Source organism: Phacochoerus africanus, chromosome 13 (assembly GCF_016906955.1).
Source record: "Phacochoerus africanus isolate WHEZ1 chromosome 13, ROS_Pafr_v1, whole genome shotgun sequence".
Classification (NCBI taxonomy): domain Eukaryota; kingdom Metazoa; phylum Chordata; class Mammalia; order Artiodactyla; family Suidae; genus Phacochoerus; species Phacochoerus africanus.
In genome coordinates, this window is record NC_062556.1 from 25,404,577 (window position 1) to 25,428,386 (window position 23,810).

At 47.9% G+C, this 23,810-nt stretch overlaps 1 protein-coding gene across 1 annotated transcript; it reads right to left on the bottom strand.

Annotated features, from left to right (window-relative positions):
* Nucleotides 1–5,465: 5,465 nt before the first annotated feature.
* RGCC (regulator of cell cycle) lies at nt 5,466–21,203 on the bottom strand. Its single transcript, XM_047755931.1, has 5 exons — nt 20,967–21,203; nt 20,261–20,446; nt 9,938–10,045; nt 7,801–7,863; nt 5,466–5,845 (listed from the first exon to the last, which is right to left on the bottom strand). The coding sequence occupies exons 1-5, from the start codon at nt 21,013–21,015 to the stop codon at nt 5,838–5,840; spliced, it is 414 nt and encodes a 137-aa protein (XP_047611887.1). The 5' UTR covers nt 21,016–21,203; the 3' UTR covers nt 5,466–5,837.
* Between the last annotated feature and the right edge of the window lie 2,607 nt (nt 21,204–23,810).

A 23,810-nucleotide genomic window follows, 5' to 3' on the forward strand; every position in this document is an offset into this window, starting at 1 on the left:
CAGGACTGGTTGTCCTCCAATACCCATTCTTGTTGTCTTTCTTTAAGCATGGAACTGTCAAGTTTAATAATTTAATAATGGAACTCTTGCCCAGCAAAAATTTTCTTTTCCCAGCCTCTCTTGCTGCTGGGAATGACCATCTGACTAAGGTTTGGACAAGGGAATATGAGCAGAATTCATTTGTGTCCCCTCTAGTCATGTCACTGAAAGAAATAAAGCCTGTGCTTACTTGCTTTTACTCCTTTGTGCTGCCTGGAATGAAATGTGATGACGAGGGCAGGAGCAGCCACTTTGTTCCAGGAAGCCACTCACCCAGCCCTGTACTGCACTGCTCACCTCTGAGCTGATAGTAAGAAAGAAACTTCTTTTTTTTTTCTTTTTGTCTTTTGTCTTTTGTCTTTTGAGGACCGCACCCGCAGCATATAGAGGTTCCCAGGCTAGGGGTTGAATCGGAGCTACAGATGCAGGCCTACACCACAGCCAGATCCGAGCCACATCTGCAACCTACACCACAGCTCACGGCAACACCGGATCCTTAACCCACTGAGCAAGGCCAGTGATCGAACCCATAACCTCATGGTTCCTAGTCGGATTCCTTTCTACTGCGCCACGACGGGAACTCCGAAACTTCTATCTTATGTGAGCCACCGTGTTTGAGGGTCCCTGATCCATCAACTTACACTGAACCCTAAGTAATTTAGGTACTCATGTTTGTAAGAAATCTCTTAAGTCAGGTACATGCAGCCCTTTTCCAGGATATATGAGCTTATTAACACCTAGTCTTCAAAACAGCTGAGGAATGTGCTCCTTGAAATGCATCTTGGGAAACACTGAAAACACTTTTTTCAACATTCTCAGAACCCCAAGCTGTGACTCAGCCCACAAGCTGCTTATCCCCAGTTACTCATCCAGCAGAGGTTAAAGCACCAACTATCCTGCCCAACACTTTTCCAAAGGAACTTACTTTTTCCCCCAAACCACGGACCTTATCCTCACCACAGCCCACAAAGCTACATATCCTGCCCTTCTAACTTTGAGAGTCCAGGTTCCAGGAGGCACTAAAGAAAGGGCTGCCAAGGGAAGTAACTCCTCAAATCCTGAAAAGGGTAGTAATTGAAGGTAGAGTGACAGTGAAATGTCACTATGTCCCAATGGAAAAAAAAAAAAAAAAAGATTTATCCAAAGCAGATACAGTTTCCCAGGCAAGAACAAGAACCAGTTCCAGGAATTCCTGTTGTGGCTCAGTGGGTAAGAACCCAATGTAATATCTGGGGGGGAAGGGGATGCAGATTGGATCCCTGGCCTTGCTCAGTGGGTTAAGGACCCAGTGTTGCTGTGAGCTGCAGGGTAGGTTGGCAGAAGTGGCTGGGATCTGATGTTGCTGTGGTTGTGGAGCCGGCTGGCAGCTGCAGCTCCAATTCAACCCTTAGCTCGGGAACCTCCATATGCTGCCATAAAAAGACAAAAAAAAAAGTTCCAGGTAATGGGGGAATTATGTTAATTATGTTTAAAAAACAAGTCAAGGTCTCATGTCATTAAAAAAAATATAGTCCCACAACTTACATCCTACTTACTGGTGAAAGACTGATAGCTTTTCCTCTAAGATCAGAAACTAGGATATGCCCTCTCACCACTTCTTTTTAACATTGTACTGGAAGTTCTAGCCAGGGCAGTGAGGCAACAGAAAGAATGTAAAAGGCATTCTTTTACAGAAGTAAAACTATTCCCATTTGCAAATGGTATGAGTTTGCATAAAGAGCCCTCCTACACACACACACACACACACACACACACACAACCCTATTAGAACTAATAAATAAATACAGCAAGGTTGCAGGATACAAAAGCAATATATAAAAATCAAGTGTATTTCTGTACACTAGCAAGAACAATCTGAAAATAAAGTTAAGAAAACAATTCTAGGAGTTCCCATAATGCACAGCAGAAACGAATCCGACTAGGAACCATGAGGGTGCAGGTTCGATCCCTGGCCTCGCTTCACTGGGTTAAGGATCCGGCATGGCTGTGGGCTGTGGTGTTGGTTACAGATGCGGCTCAGATCTGGTGTTACTGTGGCTGTGGTGTAGACCAGCAGCTGTAGCTCCAGTTGGACCCCTAGTCTGGGAACCTACATATGCCGTGGGTGCGGCCCTAAGAAAAAAAAGCCAAAACACCAAAAGAATTATATTTTCAATAGCATCAAAAAATGTTAGAAATAAGTTGGATAAAAGAAGACTCAAAAAAAAAAAAAAAAAAAGGAGTTCCTGTCATGGCCCTGTGGTAAATCAACCATGAGGTTTCAGGTTTGGTCCCTGCCCTTGCTCAGTGGGTTAACGATCCGGCGTTGCTGTGAGCTGTGGTGTAGGTTGCAGACGCGGCTCGGATCCCGCGTTGCTGTGGCTCTGGCGTAGGCCAGTGGCTACAGCTCCAATTGGACCCCTAGCCTGGGAACCTCCATATGCCGCGGGAGCGGCCCCAGAAAAGGCAAACACACACACACACACACACACACACAAATTAATTCAAAGTGGATCAAAGCCCTAAATGTAAGATTCGTGTAATGTAAGCGTTGTATAAAATTATACAATTCTTTTTTTTTTTTTTTCCAGCCGCATCTTCAGCATGCAGAAATTCCAGGGCCAGGGATCAAACCTGAACCACAAAAGTGACAACACCTGATTCTAACCCACTGGGCCATCAGGGAACTCCAAATTATACAACTTTTAAAAGAAAATACACAAGTGAACTCTTTGTGACTCATCTATTTCTTTAATTAGGTGATGGTTAGACATGATATGAAAAGCACATATGACAAAGGAAAAAACAGAAAAGCTGGACTTCATGAAAATTTAGAACTTTTGTGCTTCAAAGGACACTCACAAAAAAAGTGAAAAGACAACCTACAAAACAGGAGAAAATATTAGCAAATTGTATGTCTGATAGAGGACTTGAATGCAGAATACATTGAAAACTCCCACAACTCAACAATGATAAAGACAGCCTCATTAAAAATGGGCCAAGGCTGTGAATAGCTTTTTCTCTAAAGAGACATACAAATGGCCAATAAACACATAAATAGATGTTGAACATCATTAGTCACCAGGGAAATGCAAATCAAAACCACAATAAGATACCCCTTTACACCCAGTAGGATATGGCTATATTCAAAAAGATGAACCATAGGAGCTCCCGTCGTGGCTCAATGGAAATGAATCTGACTGGTATCCATGAGGATGCAGGTTTGATCTCTGGCCTCACTCAGTGGGTTAATGATCCAGCGTGGCCGTGAGCAGTGGTATAGGTTGCAGACTTGGATCTGGCATTGCTGTGGCTGTGGTGCAGGCTGGCGACTATAGCTCCCGATTGGACCCTTAGCCTGGGAACCTCCATATGCTGTGGGTGAGGCCCTAAAAAGACAAAAAAAAAAAAAAAAGAGGACAATAGCAAGTGTGGCCAAGGATGTGGAGAAGTTGGAGCCCTCACGCATGGCTGATGGGAATGCAAAATGGTGCAGCTGCTATGGGAAAGTCTGGCAAGTCCTCAAAAAGTTTAAACAAAGTTAAACATAGGGCGTAACAATTCCACCCCTAGTTATATACCCAAGGAGACATTAAAGCATATATCCACACAAAAACTTGTACATGAATATTCATAAGGGCAATATTCATTAGCCAAAAAGCAGAAACAACCCAAATGGCCCTCAACCAATAAACAGATAAACAAAATATGGTATATCCATACAGTAGATTATCATTCAGTCATCAAGGGCAATTAAGTACTGATTCCTGTATAACATGGATGGACAATGAAAACCATATGTAAAAAGAAAGAACCCAGACACAAAAGGCCACATACTATATGCTTCTATTTATACAAAATACCCAGAATAGACAAATTCATGGAGACAGAAAATTCAATAATGACGATTGCACAACTCCGTGAATAGATGGATTAAAAAACCACTGACTTGTACACTTTACAAGGATGGCTGTTCCGGTATGTGAATTATATCTCAATAAAGAAATGAAGAAAATATTTGGGTTCAACCCAAAAGCTTTCCCAGAAACTTAGAGGAAAGAAAAATTTAAAGAAAAGGCAAGTTAGCTTCCCAGTGCCCTTAAAAACAGATCAAATTTGTAGTTAGGTTTTCAAAATAGAAATCAAATTGTAAGTACTTATGTTTTGGATTTGGGTACACAAGGATTAGAGTTTTGTATGACTTGATTCTGATTATCAAAGCAATGCCTGGTTATTTTAGGAGTTTAAGGATAGAAAAGCATAGATAGGAAAATTACAGACTTTCTTGTTTTTTTTTTTTTGCTTTTTTTGTTTGTTTGTTTAGGGCGGCACCTGCGGCATATGAAAGTTCCCAGGCTAGGGGGTCAAATCGGAGCTGCAGCTGCCGGGCTAAGCCACAGCCACAGCAACACAGGATCCGCAACACAGAATCTGAGCCATGTCTGCGACCTCCGCCACTGCCCACGTCCACTCTGGATACTTAACCCACTGAGCCAAGGCCAGGGTTCGAACTCGAGTCCTCAAAGATAATAGTTGGATTCATTACCACAGAGCCACAACAGGAACTCCAAGGACTTCCTTGTTTCTATGCCTCTCCCCATCCTCCACAAAAGGCAGGTGGCAGCGGTGGGGATGGGATCATTGGCTTCCATGAGCAAAGCCCACCCTATGGGAGACCTTGGATCTGGACCCTTCAGCTCCCCTGAAGCCATCTGGACATTAGCATCCAGGCCAGGCCAGCACCATCAAAGCTTCCTCAGCACACAGATCTTATGAGAGCACCAGCATTTTTAAATCCTCCAGCTGCCCCAATTTCCCTGGATTTTGAGTACGCCTAGTATTTCCCTCAATTGAAGGAGAGAGCCTGTGGTACCTAAAAAGGTGCTAAGAAATGAGAAGAAAGGAGATAGAACAGAAATCCAACTTCCACCAGAAACCACAATCCCCTGCGTTCTCTTGTGATACAGCGGCTTAACGACCGGCGTAGTCACTGCAGCGGCTCAGGTCACTGCTGTGGTGTGGGTTCGATCCCTGGCGCAGCTCAGGTCACTGCTGTGGTGTGGGTTCGATCCCTGGCATGGAAACTTTCACATGCCTTGGGCACAGCCAGGAAACCCCAACAACCCTCTTAACATTCCCCACCAATCAGATGCAACCATCTCCCTCTAGAGTGATGCGTGAGCTTCGAAGTAACACTTTCTCACGTTTACCATCCTATTGCCTGGCGCAAAGCAGCAGCGCCCAAGGTCCTCATTGGAAGTCAAGAGGCGTGTTATTTCCATTTGAATACGATCTGGATGGAAATACACTGAAAGAAATAAAGCATGTGTATGACTGGGAAACTTTGTCGCACAGCAGAAATTGACAGAACATTGTAAGTCAACTATACTAAAAAAATAAAAAATTTTTAAAAAGAAAGCAAAAATGAAAAGAAAGCTTATAAAAGATAGACTCCAGTTCAAATTTTATTTGCATACAAAAATATATTATAATGGGAAAAGCATATTACTGTTTTCAACTATATATAATTAATTACAAATATTTTCATCAAAGCATTTTAAATTACAGAACGCTACGTTTTAAGAGAAAATACAATATTAGCATGAGTTGTCTGTTCTAATTCGCTGCAAGCAGGGCAACACAGTTTCTAACTTGCCCGGAGAGGAGCCCAAAGGCATTTTTCGGCCTGAGCATGGCCTGGTGGTGGGTGTGCAGCCTCTCTGTCCCTTCCACCTGTGAATTCTGTAGCTGATTTTATCAGGTCCTCAGAGCTCTCGGAAGCTTCTCTTTTATGATGAAAAGACCCAGACCTTCTTGTTTCACATACCTGTAAACAGGAGATGGAGAAGTTGATCCACTCACAGAAGCTGACAGGTCCTCAGCTTAATCAGATCACACCTCTCAGGCAGGCATCAAAGCACCATACTTGGAGTTCCTGTCATGGCTCCACGGGTAACCATCTTGACTAGCATCCATTAGGGCTCAGGTTCAATCCCTGGCCTCGCTCAGTGGGTTAAGGATCCAGCACTGCTGTGAGCTGTGGTGTAGGTTGCAGATGCGGCTTGGATCCCATGTGGCTGTGACTCTGGTGTAGGCTGGTGGCTACAGCTCTGATTGGACCCCTAGCCTGGGAACCTCCACATGCCGCAGGTGCGGCCCTAAAAAGACAAAAAAAAAAAAAAAAAGACAAGGCACCACACTTAATGGCTGGCTTCCCACGTAATATATGTCTGATTAACTGGTATGACTGGGCAGCTGGCTGCAATTTCCATGAAGCAGAGGAGCATATTATGAATCTAATATGAATTGGTTGCAATTTTAACCATCTCTGTCAAAACAGGCCTTGCTCTTCTGATGTAGGATAATACAACACATACAAAGATAGGCAATGAAAATCTTCAAGTAAACAGAATACACAAGGACTTTCCACCTAAGATTTAGGTCTGTCAGAAACAGTGTCTAAGAACAGAGTTCTTTTTAAATAAGCAGCTTTGGATCGTTTTTTTTTTTTTTTTTTTCAGATGCTACCTAGCTATTTAGCCAAGTATAGCATAAAATAGTTCTTGGGGAAAATCAGCTCTTTCACTGAAAAATGAAAGGGGCTAGAATGAAATTCTCCAAGTATGCTCTGTGACTGAATGAGGCCCCACCAAGGACAGAGTTGCTGAAACTCTTATTCTGGAACCTCTGGCTGGTCCTTCTGCCTCTCACAATCCCATCTTTATGAAAGAGCGTGTGTGGATGGATTCCCAGGATCCCTTCTTCTAGGCACCCCCGTTGCAGTCACAACCTAACATCTTCAGTTCTCCAAAGGTTTGGTCTCAGAAAATGGGGTACCATTTGTGTAACTGTCCACTGGGAACCAAGATGCTGTGTGCTTAAACCCCGTTTCTCTGTAACCAGCATCGGTCTTTGGTTCCAGGATCTCCCCAAACCAATTCTCTCTTTGCGGACCCAACCCTCTAGAAGGCATGTTACAGGCTTCAAGTCCCCTTCGAGGAGATGAACCCCCAAAGCCTCTGGCCATGTCTCATTGCAATGCCCCTTTTTCCACTTTGACCAGCCTGGGCTGCTCACGCCCTTCAGAGAAGGAATGTCGCCCATTCCTCGCCCCACCTCTATATAACCTGTTCCCCATGCAAATAAGGCATCCTGCCCATGACCAATCAGAAGATCGAATTGGGTCTCCACCCAGCATTATGGGGCTTAAAGACCACTGCAGAGTGAATCAGGCCCTCTTCCTAACCTCCGCGCACATGAGTCATACCTCCCTCTCTGAAACTGTACTTTCACTTTAATAAATTTGTAAAACGTCCTCTTTGTTACAATGAGACAGGGACAGAGGAAACTGTGACAGTAACAGGCAGACCTGGCCAAACCCTTAGATCTAACCTATGGAATGTTCCTTGATGGTTGGGATGGAGCCTCATGGCTTGTCAGCGTAATGCTTGGTGGTCAACAGACTGATTTCTTCTCTGAAAAGCCTGGAAAGGCTCCCCTCTCCCTCTAACTTACTCTTTTATTCATCACGTCTTGAACAAAATGCCATTGTTTGCTGGTGGCCGGTTCTCACTCTTTGGAAAGCCACACAGTCTACCTTAATGCCAGCTTACCCTCTGAATTTCTTTCCAAGCCACCTGGGTCCTGTGTCTGAATCTAAAGAAGCCTTACGATGTAACTTCCTGCCGCAGGCAAGCTGGTAAATACGACTGCACTTTATCAAAGGCACTAGGTGGTTTTGTTTGATTTTTTTTTTTTTTTAAACACCAGGCAGGTACTCACTTGCTAATGTTCTGTCAAGATCAGCAATAAAGTCTTCCAGCTCTTTCGTGTCTCCGAGTTTGGCTGAAAAACAAGAGTCGGGGTTCAGATTCCACATCCAAGACAGCTGACACCTCCAATTCTTCCAGGATCTTGCGACCCCATCTCTCTGCCAGAGACTTTGGTAAAGGGTGGCCATACCAGCCCTACGTGGCTGCTCCCACGTGTACTTACGGTCAAGCCAGAAATTTATTCTGAAGATTAGCCTAAATGTTTCTTTCTGGGTTTTGTAGGTGGTCATCCCCTATTCCCTAACCCTATCCTAGCAACCTCAAAGAAGTCCCTTCACTCTCTTAAAAGTTGGAGGCGGGGACAGAGACAAGAAAAGAAGACGGAAAGTTTTAACTTTAAAAAAAAAATTTTTTTTAAGGTTTTATTGAAGTAGGGTTAGTTTACAAGGCTGTGATCGCTTCTGCTGTATGACAAAGTGACCCAGTCACCCATAGACACACATTCATTCTCTCTCAGATTCTTTTCCCATATAGATGACCACGGAATACTGGGTCGAGTTCCCTGTGCTATACAGCAGGTCCCCGTTGGCCAATCATTCCATAGACCTCAGGGTGCATCTGCCCATCCCACCCCCCCAGTCCATTCCTCTCACCCCCGCCCCCCCTAAGGTGTCCCCTTTGGTAACCATAAGCTTTTCAAAGTCTGTGGGTCTGTTTCTATTCTGCAAATAAGTTCATTTTTATCTTTTTCTTTTTTTTTTAAGATTCCATATATTGATTGCATAGGATTTGAATCGCCATCAAAATAGTCAGTAAGTGGGGCACTGTGCGGACACCCGGTAATTCCTACAAAACCTCTGATGCAATCTTGTTCACGCGATCACTCCAGGGCAATACCTCAGTCCTCACCGTCACACCAGGATGAAAGGAACCAAGCGCCACTGTTCCTTCTCAAAATGGTCCCAAAAGGCGCCCGGAGGCTTCTGGGGCCAAGACAACCACATCCCATCCAGGTGACAACCTGGGGTAACAGGTTCTCATCCTGATTTTTCTCTAGAGTTTCTCATTCATGCCTTTCCTGGATATTTGCTTTCTCAATTAACTGCTGCTGGCTACAAACAGCTCATTGCTCTTAGTTTTTAAAATCAATCTGCCACTGGGGCTTTTTCCCCCCTCTTTAGTTCTTACCCCTTGGGGATCTGGTAGCTAATCTGGGCATGTTTTAAGCCACTTTCTAGACTGTTCTGTCTCTGGCAATTCAATAGATCTGTTACACACGGAGGTCTGGATCATGGCAGAGTTCCCGGCGGCTTGCTAACATTGCTCTGTGGAGAGCAGAATTTCTAAATGTCTCTTTTGAAAAAGAGGGAAATGCGGCCTTGAGTCCAGCGAGAGAAGATGATGGAATCTTCGAATTTCTTTGTCACTATGTTCCATTTTTATTGCATTCTGCAACTATTTCCAGCAAGTATAACATTTCTTAAGGGGGGGAAAAAAAAACCTCCTTTTGTTTTCAAAAGGGCACTTGGCCAATATAACAGAACATTCAGCTCTCTGGCTGGAGACACTTTACCGGTTCCAAACTCTAAGACACTGCTCATGCATCTTTTAAAAACTTTTTCGGTCTATTAATATGACAGTCAGGGCAGGCTGGGGCTTCTATTTTGATTTATGTTAGATCATACACTTGTTTCACAATGATGACCCCATTCGGTTGCTAAACTGGTCATCTGAAAGCATCCGTTAGAGAGTTCATGCAATCAAAAGCACCCAACTTTCTGCAAAGCCTCGCTGCTGAGTCTTACATTCTAGAATCAACCAGTCTGGGAAGGCACCGCATCTGGCACAGTCTTGATGACACTGTGTGAGAGAAAGCAGGGACTAGCGAGTTTTCTTTCTCCTTGTGCCTAGGGCTTCCTGGCTCCCAATTCTTTGATTTCACTTTCGCACTGATCCAAAATCCTGAGCAATAACAAAATCCACTCCACACTGTCCTGTACGAAGATACTAGTCTCCTCTCCCTATTTTTCACACTCGGGAAAGATGGGTTAGGGAAAGGGGGGAAAGAGAGCAAAGCCTGAGAAGGAGGAAGGAACAAGAAGCGAAAAAAAAAAAAAAAACCCTCAAGGTCCCGCTAATAAACGTACCTTTCCGAGGAGGGACCGTGGGAGAGAGAAGCGCCGGAGTCCTGTCTGTGGGAGAATTCAGTTTCTCATCACTGAAGCTGAAGCTGTTCCTATAAAGCGAATCTGCACCTTTTGGAAAAGAAAAAACATCACTCACGAGACATGGGTTTCAGTCTTAGGGTCTATTGATCACCCGCAGTTTCTCTCCCGATGGAGTAAAGTGATAAAGAAAACAGGCTGAGGAGTTCCATTGTGGCTCAGTGGTAATGAACCCAACTAGTATCCATGAGGACGAAGGTTCAATCCCTGGCCTCTCTCAGAGGGTTAAGGATTGCCTTGAGCTGTGGTGTAGATCACAGACGTGGCTCGGATCTGGCCTTGGTATAGGCCAGCGGCTATAGCTCCGATTCAACCCCTAGCCTGGGAACCTCCATATACTGTAAGTGTGACCCTAAACAGACAAAAAAAAAAAAAAAAGAGTTTTTGTCATGGTTTTCCTAGTGCTACCTGAGCGCCTACACTCTGGGAATAAGCCAGAGGGACAAAGATAAAGGTTTTTTTTTCCTGGAGCTTGTCTATTACAGACAGTTTGAGGGATCTGGTAGTTCCACTGTCATCCCCTCAAGAACCAGAGCCAGAGCCAGAGCCAGATCCAGGCAAGGCCCGGGCAGCAGGACTGAGCTGGGAGTCAAGGAAACCAGCTCAGCGACTAAGGACTCACATGCCCTTGAGCAAGACAATAACTCTGGGCCTCAGCTTACCCATCCATAAAATGGGAAGGTGGACTAAATCACCCTTCAAGTCCCTTCCAGCTCTGAAGTTCTAGGATTCTATTTCTCTAAGTCCTGCCAAGGGGGAGGAAACCCACCCACAGCCGGCCAGCCTTGTGTCTGCTGCAGGAGCCGCTGGCCGAGCTGCACCAACTCAAAAGGCACCAACCCAGACAGAGCGGGCGGCGGAAGCAGGATGTGGTCTCTGAGGTCACAAAGGAACAGCCTTCCTGGTGCAGCAAAATGCAAAGCCAGGCACCGCTTGTAGCAGCCGTGAGTTCTGGGAAGGCGGCTCAGGTGAGAGAGGGCAGCTGAATCCCGGGGGTCCTCAGTGGGATTCGCTCAGGCTCATCCAATCAGCTCCAGCTCAGGACGAGGCAAACCCATCTTTCTTTGGTCCCCTCAGCTCAAAATGAACAGGACCAAGTTTGCAAAGATAGGTCCAGCATACAAAGGCTGTTTAGAAGCAGAGGTTTCTGGTCCCCAGAAAACGCCTCTTCATCCCTAAAGCCTTCTCTCCATTCTCAGGCTCCTCATGGGCCCTCCTGCCCTCCCCTGACCAGGAACCCCCAGGGCCTGCCGTCTTGTCTTCCTGGCTGACACCCCCATCTCATCCAGGTTTCCAAACGTGACCGGTCCTCACTTTCTAACAGCCTGTTCCTCCTTCAGAGGTCCAGCCCAGATCATCTGAAAGGACCACAGTCATTTCTCAGGGCTTGGAAGATGAACACCTCCTGAGGTCTGAAACACATTTCCCCCCAAAATATATCTCCCAGAATATTGGTCCTTTGAGAAGAACCAGGTGTGCAACGAACTCTGAGACACCCAGGGCACCCCCAGAGGAGTCTCTGAAGTCACCCCACTTCAAGGTACCCAAGACGCCTGGGGATAAGAAACCAGCTTAGCCCGATATCTCTGCTTTACTTGCGGTTTTTTTTGTTTTGTTTTGTTTTTTTAGGGCCGCACCCAGGGTATATGGAGGTTCCCAGGCTCAGGGTCGAATGAGAGCTGTAGCCTCCAGCCACAGTCACAGCCACAGCAATGCGGGATCCAAGCCGCATCTGCCACCTGTGCCACAGCTCAGAGCAATGCCAGATCCTTCACCCACCGAGCGAGGCCAGGGATCAAACCCGCATCCTCATGGATATGACTCAGGTTCTTAACCCACTGAGCCACAACAGGAACTCCCCAACTTGCCTATTTTGGGTGGCCCTCTGTTCATATTCCTCAGGACACTTGTACTCAGTGGAACTCAACTTGGGAAGCCCTTCTGTGGCTTGTCAGCTGAGCTCTCCCACCCCATGAGAGAAGTCTGGATTTTCTCAAGGGGAGGCACTTCCTCCCCACGCAGGAAAATGGTCACGCCCATCACAGACCCACTGCGTGGTGTTACTGCTTGTCGCCATATAAGAGGCAGGAGAACCGCCACAAATAGAATCTGAAAGACTTGTGGGGGAAAAATGGGGTTAGATGGAGGGGCAGGAAAACCACAGAGGGCCCCAGGGGAGGCAGGCCTTGTGCCCAGGCTTGTGAGCTAGAAAGAAGCGTGCAAGAACTCCGGAAGGTTATCTCTGGCTCCAAAGAACACCCAAGGGCATCTCCCCATCCCTGGTCCAGGGGGCTGACTTGCTGGGCCCCCGATCCCGCTGGCCACGCCCCTCGTCTCTATCTCTCAGGAGCAGTCGGTCCCAAGAGCCAGACTCACGCCCAACCTCGCTCCACCCCACCCTGCACCGCAGGCCCCAGCCCGGACTCTGGACTTCACCTCTGTCCTGCCCTGGCTCTCCAGCAAGTTTACATTCACTTATACACATCCCCTGGAAGGGGAGAAACACACACACACACACAATTTGTCTGCCTCACTCCAAAGCAGACCAAATGCTATTGAGTCTGGAAGAAATGACCCAGATGTGGAAAAGCTCATTGCAAAATGGTAGGAAAAGGAATCCAAGGAGGAGTCATGAAAAAACTCAGGCGACTGGGTTCTGAGACTCTGTAGAGTCTTAGTAGCAGGTCATTGCCATGGCTGCTCTTTTGCTCTTGAGAGCCTGCTGCTAAAACGCCTTTTTGATCTACGGTATCACCCTCAAACTCAGAAAATGAATATATAGGCAAACCGTTGCTTGACTGACAAATCGGGTTGCAAACCATTAAACGAACTATTAAGATAATCAGGAGTTCCTGTCGTGGTGCAGTGGAAACAAATCCGACTAGGAACCATGAGGTTGCAGGTTCGATCCCTGGCCTTGCTCCATGGGTTAAGGATCTGGTGTTGCCGTGAGCTGCGGTATAGGTTGCAGACGTGGCTTGGATCTGGCGTTGCTGTGGCTCTGTCGTAGGCCCGCAGCTACAGCTCCGATTGGACCCCTAGCCTGGGAACCTCCATATGCCACAGGTGCAGCCCTGAAAAGACAAAAGCCAAAAAAAAAAAAAAAATTAATTAAAAAAAAGATAAGATAATCAGAAGTTGCTTCTTACAGATAACGAACTCATGCTATTCTCACCATGAGGGAGGAAGGGAAAAAAAAAATCCTAGTCACAGTATCTATGTTTATAAACACAGACACAGGAGCTCCCGTTGTGGCTCAGCAGTTAGTGAATCCGACTAGCATCCATGAGGATGCAGGTTTGGTCCCTGGCTTCACTCAGTGGGTTAAGGACCCAGCCTTGCCCTGAGCTGTGGTGCAAGCTACAGATGCAGCTCGGAATCCGAGTTGCTGTGGCTGTGGTGTAGGCCGGCAGCTGTAGCTCCGATTGGACCCCTAGCCTGAGAACCTCCATATGCCGTGGGAGCAGCCCTAGAAAAGGCAAAAAGACAAAAAAAAAAAAAGAAGAAGACTCGAGATTCTGGGCCCAGCCTTCCTCCTCTTCTTCAGATAGTAGCAAAATTCTTAAGAGAATTTTGGGCCCTAGAACAAACCTCCCAAGATCAAACCCACCAAGAGAATGGATGTGTGTATACATATGACTGAAAAAGCCTTTGTGGTACAGCAGAAATTATCATAACCCTGAAAATCAACTAGACTTCCATAAAACTTAAAAAAAAAAAAATGAACAAGAGTTCCCATTGTAGCTCACGTGGCTCAATGGTAATGAATCCAACTAGTATCCATGAGGATGCAGGGTCGATCCCTGGCCTCGCTCAGTGGGTTAAGGATCCAGCATTGCCATGAGCTGTGGTGTAGGTCACAGACATGGCTTGGGTCCCATGTTGCTGCGGCTGTGGCATAGGCTGGTGGCTGCAGCTCTGATTCAACCCTTAGCCTGGGAACCTCCATATGCCACATGCGCAGCCCTAAAAAGAAAAAAAAAGAAAAGAAAACAAAACAAAGAAAAGAACAAACCAATTCAGAAGCGCCCCAAGCTCTGCACCTCTCTTTACCCTTTCCCTAATGAAATTTCATACCAGACTTACAGTGAACAAGATTTCATTGTAGGTGATAATGAAAAGTAACGAAAAAGGTAAGCAAAGCCTGACTTCCTGTTCTCCTCACTCCACTGGAACTCTATCTCTTGCAAAATAACAGCCAGTCTGATAAATGACAGCCATGTGTCCCCAGCTGACAGCCTGCAAATGTACCAATGCCCCCCCGCCCCCAATCTCAGGTGCTGCTCTTAACAGGGGCTCCAGGGACACGTAACAGTGATGATCTGAGATCTTGGCAGGTGGCACGATTAGATCTTTTTTTTTTTTTTTTTGCTATTTCTTTGGGCCGCTTTACTGTTCACAGGATATTTATTTATTTTGTCTTTTTGCTATTTCTTTGGGCCGCTTCCGCGGCATATGGAGGTTCCCAGGCTAGGGGTCTAATCGGAGCTGTAGCCACCGGCCTACGCCAGAGCCACAGCAACGCAGGATCCGAGCCGCGTCTGCAACCTACACCACAGCTCACGGCAACGCCGGATCGTTAACCCACTGAGCAAGGGCAGGGACCGAACCCGCAACCTCATGGTTCCTAGTCAGATTCGTTAACCACTGCGCCACGACAGGAACTCCACGACTAGATCTTTTAAGGTCTGACAACATCTATCTCCATCAGCTCTAAAGCCCCATTAGCAATGTCCTTGGCAAGTCTGCTAAGTGCACTGAAGCCGGGAACCCCAAGTTCAAGGACCAAGTTTTCCATGACACCATCAAAAGAAATGTCAGCGTATTAAACAGGTGACCATCTAACGGTAGGTGTGCCAACCGAGCTTGAGAAGCCAAGCTCTGGGTTGGCCTCTGCAAACACAGAGGCTTGTTTCAAAGGTAGACAGGCTTTTTTCCTGTGGGTGTGGGGAGAAAGGTAATTTGGGGTTAGCACCAACATGTGCTACTCCAGAGGGAAGGAAAACCACAGACAGCCACCCTTGCCCAGAGCTCCTGTAAATATAGAACAATCCCACACGTTTCAGGCAAGCAAGGCATAGTAATTAACTGAGAAAAAGAAAGCCTTGGACCTGTTCCCCTTTTGCCACAGGGAATGGGATGGGGGGAAGGGAGGGGAATCCAAATCTAAATTCCTACTGTACTGCACAAGGAACGATGTCCCATCTCTTGGGGTAAAACAGGATGGAAGATGGTATGAGAAAAAGAATATATAGATATATATGCATGACTGGGTCACTATGCTGTACAGCAGAAATTGACACAACCCTATAAATCAACTATACACTAATAAAAAATTAAAAATAAATAAGGCATTATAAATCTCAATTCCAACAGCCTCGCTGAAAGTGGGATAGAATAAGAAAATATTTCTCATAAAAAAAATTTTTTTAAAAGAAACATTTCTGTTTTACCACGTTGACCACAGTTTCCTTTCTGGGATGGCTCAGTCCCTCTCGATACCCATCCAGGTGTCTGCCCATGACACCTGCCACCTGGCTGGAATTCCTAACCCATACCAGGACCACCTAAGGGCTCCTAAGTCCTCATTCGTTCACTCCCGGCTTGAGCAAGTTCGGGTTCTGGTCTCAGCGGCTCTGGTGACAGATCAGCCAAGGTGCCACCTGGCATGCATGCCTCCCCCTCCCCCCAAGGTCCATCCGGTCCCCTCTCCCAGAGCCAACTAGCATAGTCTAGGCAGAGATATCCAGACATTCTAGGTCGTGCACATGCTAAAGAAGTCAATTCCTCTTTGCATACAATGGCCCTACGGTATCATAACACCCGCAGCACACAGAGCAGACCTACTTCTCTGTTAAGTAGCAAAACACCTCCCCAGCAAAGGAACAAAGAATATAAAACTCCAGTCCGTCGAAGATATAAGTTCACATCCCTTTTTAAAGTGCCAGTTAATATTAGAAACGTCTTATAAAAGCAATGCTGGGGAGTTCCCGTCGTGGCTCAGTGGTTAGCAAATCTGACTGGGAACGATGAGGTTGCAGGTTCGATCCCTGGCCTTGCTCAGTGGGTTAAGGATCCAGCATTGCCTTAAGCTGTGATGTAGGCCGGTGGCTACAGCTCGGATCTGACCCCTAGCCTGGGAACCTCCATATGCCGCAGGAGCGGCCCAAGAAATGGCAAAAAAAAAAAAAAAAAAAAAAAAAAAAGACAAAGATAAATAAATATCCATTCTTCTCTCCTCCTGAAGTAACTTGCTTCTCTGAGTGAAAGAAGAAATGTCTATTTTTCCCCTTTGGAGGCAAACAAATTTTTTAAATTGAAGTATAGTATATTTACAGTATTGTGTTAGTTTCAGGTGTACAGCAAAGTGATTTGACTATATATATATAATATTCCATTTTATAGATGCTATATATATATATATATATATATACACATTCCTTTTTGTAGATATAGATATATATAAACAAATCACTTTTTAAAATTCTTTTCCATTATAGGTTATTACAAGACATTGAATCTAGTTCCCTGTGCTAGACAGGAGCTCCTTGTTGTTTCTCTATTTTATAGATAGTAATGCGTATCTATTAATCCCAAACTCCTAATTTATCCCTCGCTCCCCTTTCCCCTTTGGTAACCATAAGTTTGTTTTCTATGTCTGGGAGTCTGTGTCTGTTTTGTATATCAGTTCATTTTGTACTGTTTTTAGACTCCACATCTAAGTGATATCATAGAATATTTGTCTTTCTAAATTTTTTTTAAAGGAAAGGAAAGGTTCTTCAAAAAGTAGGACTCCAGGGGAGTTCCCGTCGTGGCTCAGTGGAAACAAATCCGACTAGGAACCATGAGGTTGCGGGTTCGATCCTTGGCCTCACTCAGTGGGTTAAGGATCTGGCGTTGCCGTGAGCTGTGGTATAGGTCACAGAAGGGCTTGGATCTAGTGTTGCTGTGGCTGTGGCATAGGCCGGAGGCAACAGCTTCGATTCGACCCCTAGCCTGGGAACCTGTATGTGCCGTGGGTATGGCCCTAAAAAGACAAAAAGACAAGAAATAAAAAATAAAAATAGCAGGACTGCAGGGGGTACCTATTCAGAGTGATGGAGCTATAAAAGATAGAGTGAAAACCAAGGCACAAAGCTTCATACAAAACATTTTTATACAAGACACTGGCTCAAATGTACCTGATGCACGTGACATAGCATGGTATGTGCATTTTATTGTTTTCTTAAAAGCACAAAACAGAGCAAATATTTTCTTCCTAATCATGAGCTTATGGAGGTTCCTAACAGCATCATTAAATCGCTTCCTTTCCATTTTACAGGTAGATAAACTGAGGCCCGCTCCTCATACGGGACCCTGACAAAGCTCAGCCTGCGCCACAGACCCAGCCAGGTGACCACTGCCTTGAAGAGACACCTTCAAACACAACCACCATTGATAAATGGGTACCTGATCCTGGTCCAACAGCACATCAAGTCTATCCCAGAGGACCTGGTGCCCATGGTGACAGAACAAGGCCTTAGAGAGAGAGTCCAAGTGGTTTCACTAAAAGAAAGGACACAACAGTGCCTACCTTCTTGGGCTATGCTAGAAATCACAGGAGCCAATGCATTTAAAGCACCGCAAAGAGAAGAGTAAGAGCTAATTAGGAGTTCCCGTCATGGCTCAGTGGTAAGGAACCCAATTTGCATCCAGGAGGACTCAGGTTTGATCCCTGGTCTCACTGAGTGGGATCAAGGATCTGGTATTGCTGTGGTATAGGCATGCAGCTGAAACTCGGATTCAACCCCTCCCCTGGGAACTTCCCTCTGCTGAGGGTGCGGCCCTAAAAAGACCAAAAAAAAAAAAAAAAGCTAATAAATAGTCATCATAGTAAGAGCTTGGCAAAAGAGAGCTGCTCGTAATATCATTATCCTGTGTGTCTGCCTCTTGCTGGGCTAAATTGCAGTAGGATTGACCTTCTCTCAAACATTCTCTTCCACAGAAAAGCATTAAACAGACAAATGAGTCTAACAAATGTCTGTGATCCATTCTTGGCGGCATTTAGGATACACATATGATGCCTCCTTAAGAAATTACTATTCAGATAGACACACACCAATTCCGCCAGGACTATTTCTAACTAGCCTTGTGGGGCCCAAACTACACATTTATAGAAGAGACAAATGTCCTCTGAGCCTTCTTTATTGCCTCCCAGTTACTTCTCTAACCACCAAACCAAGGGTTAGGTTCACAGGAACAACAAAAGCAGAAAGAAAAAAAAAAAAAAAGCACACACACACACACACACACACATACCCTAAGGGAAATCACTGATTAGGCCAACTATCTCCCCCCACACCATTAACCAGTGCCTTCTCTTTGGGACCCCTGAAAACAGATCCCAGACCTGAAATCCTACCCAGGGGGGGAGGTGCGATCCCCCATGCATGGAAGAGCTCAGATGTATTCTAGCCAAAGGCAGCTCTGGTTTAGAAAGGAGCTGTTCTTTGCAAGAAAGCAGCACTTGGATGGACTGTGCCAGCTTTTTTTCCCACGGGGGAGCAAATTTGTACTTGATGAATAAATTGCTCCATGCCCCAGTAGAAGGAGACATATTTAAGTTTGGCTACAGACATTGAGACCAGTTTCAAAAGTTTTTAGACTTCCCTTTGAAATTGCAAACAAGAGGTCTGGTCATTAGCAACAAAGTCCAAAAATACAGAATGGAAAATTAACAGCCATACAATTCCATTCCCTTTCACCTCAAAAGCTGCAATTAGATCTAACCCTGGGGCAGGGCTGCCAAGGAAAGTCAAGCTGGAACTCAAGTCTCTGACTCAAACCCTGACCTGGATGGCAAGGGCCCTGTAATCCTTTTCAGGAGGACGGCTCGTGTGTAAGTCTGGGACCATATCTTTGCCCTGTAACGAGGGGGGAGAGCTTCAGATTTCAAAAGAAGAGAATCACAAGGAAAATCACAAGGTCATTGCTTTTACTTTCAGAGTCCAGGACAGAAAAAGGAGTGACATTCATGCTTGGAACCCATCTTGAGAGTGAAGTCTCAAGAATAACCCAGACGTGTTTAAAATTCACTTTGCAAAATAATAAGGAATCCAGCTTGGGAGAACCAACAGTCACAGAATATCGAATAGTCACCAAATTCTTTGTTTGACACCTCAACAGGTCTCCATAATCCTTACAGGACATTGAAGCTCCTGGGAAAAGTGGTCTCTCTCTCTCTCTCTCTTTTTTTGTTTGTTTTTTTGTTTTGTTTTGTTTGCTCTTTAGTTCCCATGCTAGGTCAAATCAGAGCTGCAGCTGCCAGCCTATGCCACAGCCACCCGGGATCCAAGCTGCATCTGCAACCTATGCTGCAGCTCACGGTGACGCCAGATCCTTAACCCACTGATCGAGGCCAGGGATGGAACCCACATCTTCATGAATACTCATCAGGTTCTTAAGGACTGAGCCACAATGGGAATTCTCAGTAGTCCCTTTTCTTGACAAGCGGGTTTAGGATGGAGAGTCCCTAGGGTAGACTCCACTATGAGAAATGCCACCAGGAAGCAGCTCTGGACCCATCTGCTCCCTGCCCCTCCCCCTGCAGCCTGGGTGGGTGGGTGGGGTGGGGTCAGAGCCAGCAGTCCCAGTGATGGGCCTGCCTGAAGGGTGAGGGACACTTTCTAAATACTTGAACTCCGCAGTGCCAAGGATTCTTTCAAAACTGCGGGCAATGTAGCAACAAGCCTGGGAGCTCAGGGCCAGAAGAAAGTGCAAGAAGTCATTTCAAAAATCCCAAGGACGGGAGCTTATGAAACTTTTCCTGGTTTCACAAATATTTCCATATGGTACCCTCCCATGTCTCCTCTGACCCCATTCTTGTGGCACTTGCTCCACGCCCTCTGAAGACACTGCTGAGAGGCGGGTGGAGGGGAAAGGAGAGGAGGAGAAGGAGCTGTGACGAGCCCTGGCTCCGGTCCCAGGAGTCCTGCCTGGCTGCGTCTCAGGCAAGCCCCTTACAGCCTCCTGCTTCCTGACATCTGCAGGCGACAGATAAACCAGCCTGCCCTCCAAGAGCCTTCGGGGACCAACCTCGAGGGTCTGGTCTCCGCTGAACCCGCCGCCCTGGAGGCTCCTAGCGTCCTAGAGAATCGGTTTACAACTAAGCAAACCGAGCCCGCGAGGCCAGGGCTCTCCTCGGTGGGCCGAGCACGGCGGAGTCCCCAGGATTCTGACATCTTCCCTGGCCCGGGCCACACTTACTCTCCGAGTCGCTGAAGCCGCTGCTGTCGCTGACACTGGCGCTGCTCCGCCGTTTCATGCGCTCCAGGTGCTCCTCGTAGTGGAAGTGGCGCTCGTGGAACGGGGACGCGAAGTCGGCCAGCACCGCGTCAAACTCGCACAGCGCGTCCGTCAGGTCCCCGGCGGCAGCCGAGTCCAAGGCCGGGGCTGGGGCAGGGACCGCGGGCTCAGGTGAAGGCGGTGGGGGGGCCGCCACCGTTCCCCGAGGATCGCTAACCAACACTCGCTGCGCGTTTGCCCGGGGACAGCCACGCTGTCGCTGCCCGCTGCTGGCTGTTACCCTTTACGACTGTCCATCACCCCCTGAAGTGCGCTCTACTATCCACCCATTTTAGAGCTAAAGAAACTGAGTCTCCGCTGGAAAAGTTGCCGGCCAAAGGTCACGGAGCCCACCCGACACAGCCCACCTCTCCCACACGCTGTCGGGTACTTGTCCCCCCCGCTCACTCCCCGGTGGCGGTGGGAGGACTGAGTCAGGATGCGCCCGTGACGTGTCGGGCTGGCATCCCCAGCCCCGCGTGGAGAGGCGGCTGAACCCTTCCCGGGGCAGAGTCCCCCCCACCCACCCCGGGGAGGCTGGGGGAAGGGTGTAAAGGGATTACGCGGGATCCCCTAGCTTCTGCCCCCAACTCTCAAAGGCCCGCCCTTTAAGGCGACCCCCACTCACCTGCGGCCGCGGCGGCCGCGGGGCTGCCCTGTGCCGCGGGCGGCTTCATGGGCGGGCTCGGCCCGGCGCGCGTTGGGGATTCCTGCGAAGTCTGGGCGCGGGGATCGTGCAGATGCTCCCGCTGAGGCCGCCTGCCCCGTCTCCTGGCCGCGCTCCTGCTCGGCCCGTCCGCTCCGCTGGCCGCACTCCCACCGCCCGGTTGCCTACACCGCCCGCCCTCCCGCTCTTTCCCCGGCCGCCGCCACCCGCCCGCCCCAGGTCTTATAGCCGCCGGCGGGGGCGGGGCGGGGCGAGGCGGGGCGGCGCCGCGGGAGCTGGGCCTCCGGGTCTGTCCCCTCCGCTGCGCCAGGGGACGCCCCTGTCCCCCAGGCACCGCCCTCGCCACGCGCCCTCCCGGGAACCGCAGTGACGCGGAGTCAGGGTTACAGTCCCAAATATTTACCCGGCGCTTTCCCCGCGTGCCCTGACAACGCGACCTACGAAAGTGGCTTTGGTGTCACCAGAGCCCCAAAGACTTGAAGGCTGGTGCTCGGCTGCTTCCCGCCCTGTGCCCTTAAGCTCCTCGCGCCTCAGTTTCGTCGTCTGTGCAATGGAAATCCTGATCCTCCGGGGTTTGTGGCGAAGAATAAAGTGGCCAAAAGCCGAGGAAGACCCAGACCCGTGTGGGGACGCAGGGGGCGGTCCCCCGCGCCTCCTCTCCCCATCGTCTCCAGGGACTCGAGGGTTGTGGGCAGATGGAGTGGACAGAGCAGGGGGCCAGGGGAAAGAGGTCGGTGGTGGCCACGTCCTTATGAACCCTTAGCCGCTCCCATCCCGAAGCCCGGAGCCTGACTCCACTCCTGGGCGTTCACACCAGCTCCAACTTTATGCGGAAAGAGTTTTTAAGGGAAAGAAATCCCTGCGTAGATGCAGCGCGAACGCGGCGCCTCTCCGTGTCCCACACTGAGTCACCCCGCCCAGCCGCCTGGCGGGGCACCAGTCGTAATGGTGAAAGCCCTTGCGCTTGCCGCAGGTGGCTTCTTCCATACAAAGCAATCAAAATAAACCCCATGAAAAATTCGGTCCCTCGGGTGTACTAGACACACGTCAAATGCCCGACAGTCATCATGCTCTTGGACCTGGCTGCCAGGGTCTCTGACCCACAAACTGGCTTTAGAGGGAAGCCAGGCATCTTAGCCAGGGTACCAAGGGCTTCCTGGGTCAGGTCTTGGCAGGCACTTTTGCCAGGTCCGCAGTAACCTGGAAAGCAGAACTGCTGCTTGTTTTAGGAGTGAAGCTGAGGCACAGAGAGGCTAAGTAGCACACGAGTCCCAAAGCAGTGGAAAGGCCCATCTGTTTGGCTTCAGAGACAACACAACCTTGATTTCTGCCCAGTGGAAGGCGAACAGAGCAGACAGGAGGAAGAGTCTCCAAATAAGGGAGCAGATAACCCAGCTCCTTGAAGCAACAAGGCAAGGCCTGGGCATCTTTTTCTCTTCTTTTCCCCACCTCCCTTATTAAACTCTTTTTTCTGTCTTTCCCTCCCTCCTGCTCTCTGACTTGCTTCGGTGCCCACTGGGGATGCCGGGAGCCAAGAAAGCAGCAATCGATCTGGGAGCTGAGGCCAGGGAGCTGCCCTCCAGATGCAGCTCTCCCTCCTTGGCCAAGGTAGGGTGCAGGGTGCTGGATGCCCCAGCCCAGCTCTTGCATGATGGCTCAGGAACTCTCTCAGCTAAAGAATCGGTTAAGCTGATCTTCAAAAGCACCTACAGAACAGCCCCACTTTTTAGCAGCCATGCCAGTTTACTAAGACAGTGACAATGCAGTTCACCAGGAGAGGTTGGTTGGAGAATTAACATAGGTCTTTTCTATCAAAGGAAACCTTGGTTACTCCATGTTGTTCCTGCTTTGTCTGCGATCCCCTCCCCCACCCCCTTTTTCCCCTCTTCTCCCAGGAACAATTTGTTTCAAATTAGCCAAGGAGAAGAATGTGTGCCCTGACCTGATCAATGGGAAGGGGACAGATGTACCGCCTGCATTAGGGCTAGATAGTGGGTTCTTCCTTCTTGGTGGCATGTTTTTTGAGCGCTTTCACCCTTCTGCAGAAATCAAGAACTTTGTGGAGATTCCCCCATGTTCGTGTCCGTGTGTCTTACACTACCGATCCGAGCCAGGGTCACTTTTCCCCCCACAGTTGGTGTCATTTGCAATCCATAGGAAGAGAACATTCTCGCCCAAGCTCTGGGGAGATGGATGAGCAGCGGCTTTGACTCAAAGTGTCACCTCCCCTAGGATGGATGTCCCTTCGTTTATGAAGAACGACCACTCCCTGTCTTTCCTGATTAGAAATATAATTTTAATGCACAGGAACACAGAGAAGTCAGTAAGAGCACTCTACATACCCGCCACTGAGAATTAACACATGTTAATGTTTTTGCTTCGGATATTTTTTTGAGATATGACATATATGCAATAAAGTAAGCAAATCTTGAGTGCACAGTTTGGTAAATTTCTACCTGTGTGATAACCCTCCCGTTCAAGACAGGGTATTTGGGGAATTCTCATCATGGCTCAGCAGAAATGAATCTGACTGGTATTCATGAGGATGTAGGTTGGATCCCTGGCCTCGCTCAGTGGGTTAAGGATCCAGCATTACCATGAGCTGTGGTGTAGGTCGCAGAATCGACTCGGATCCTGCGTTGCTGTGGCTGTGGCATAGGCCGGAAGCTATAGCTCCAATTCAACCCCTATCCTGGGAACCTCCGTATGCCACTGGTGAGGCGAGGCCCTAAAAAGAAAAAAGAAGACAGAGTATTCAGAAAAAGCTCAATGCCATTTTCGAGTCAATATCACCCCATAAGTAAC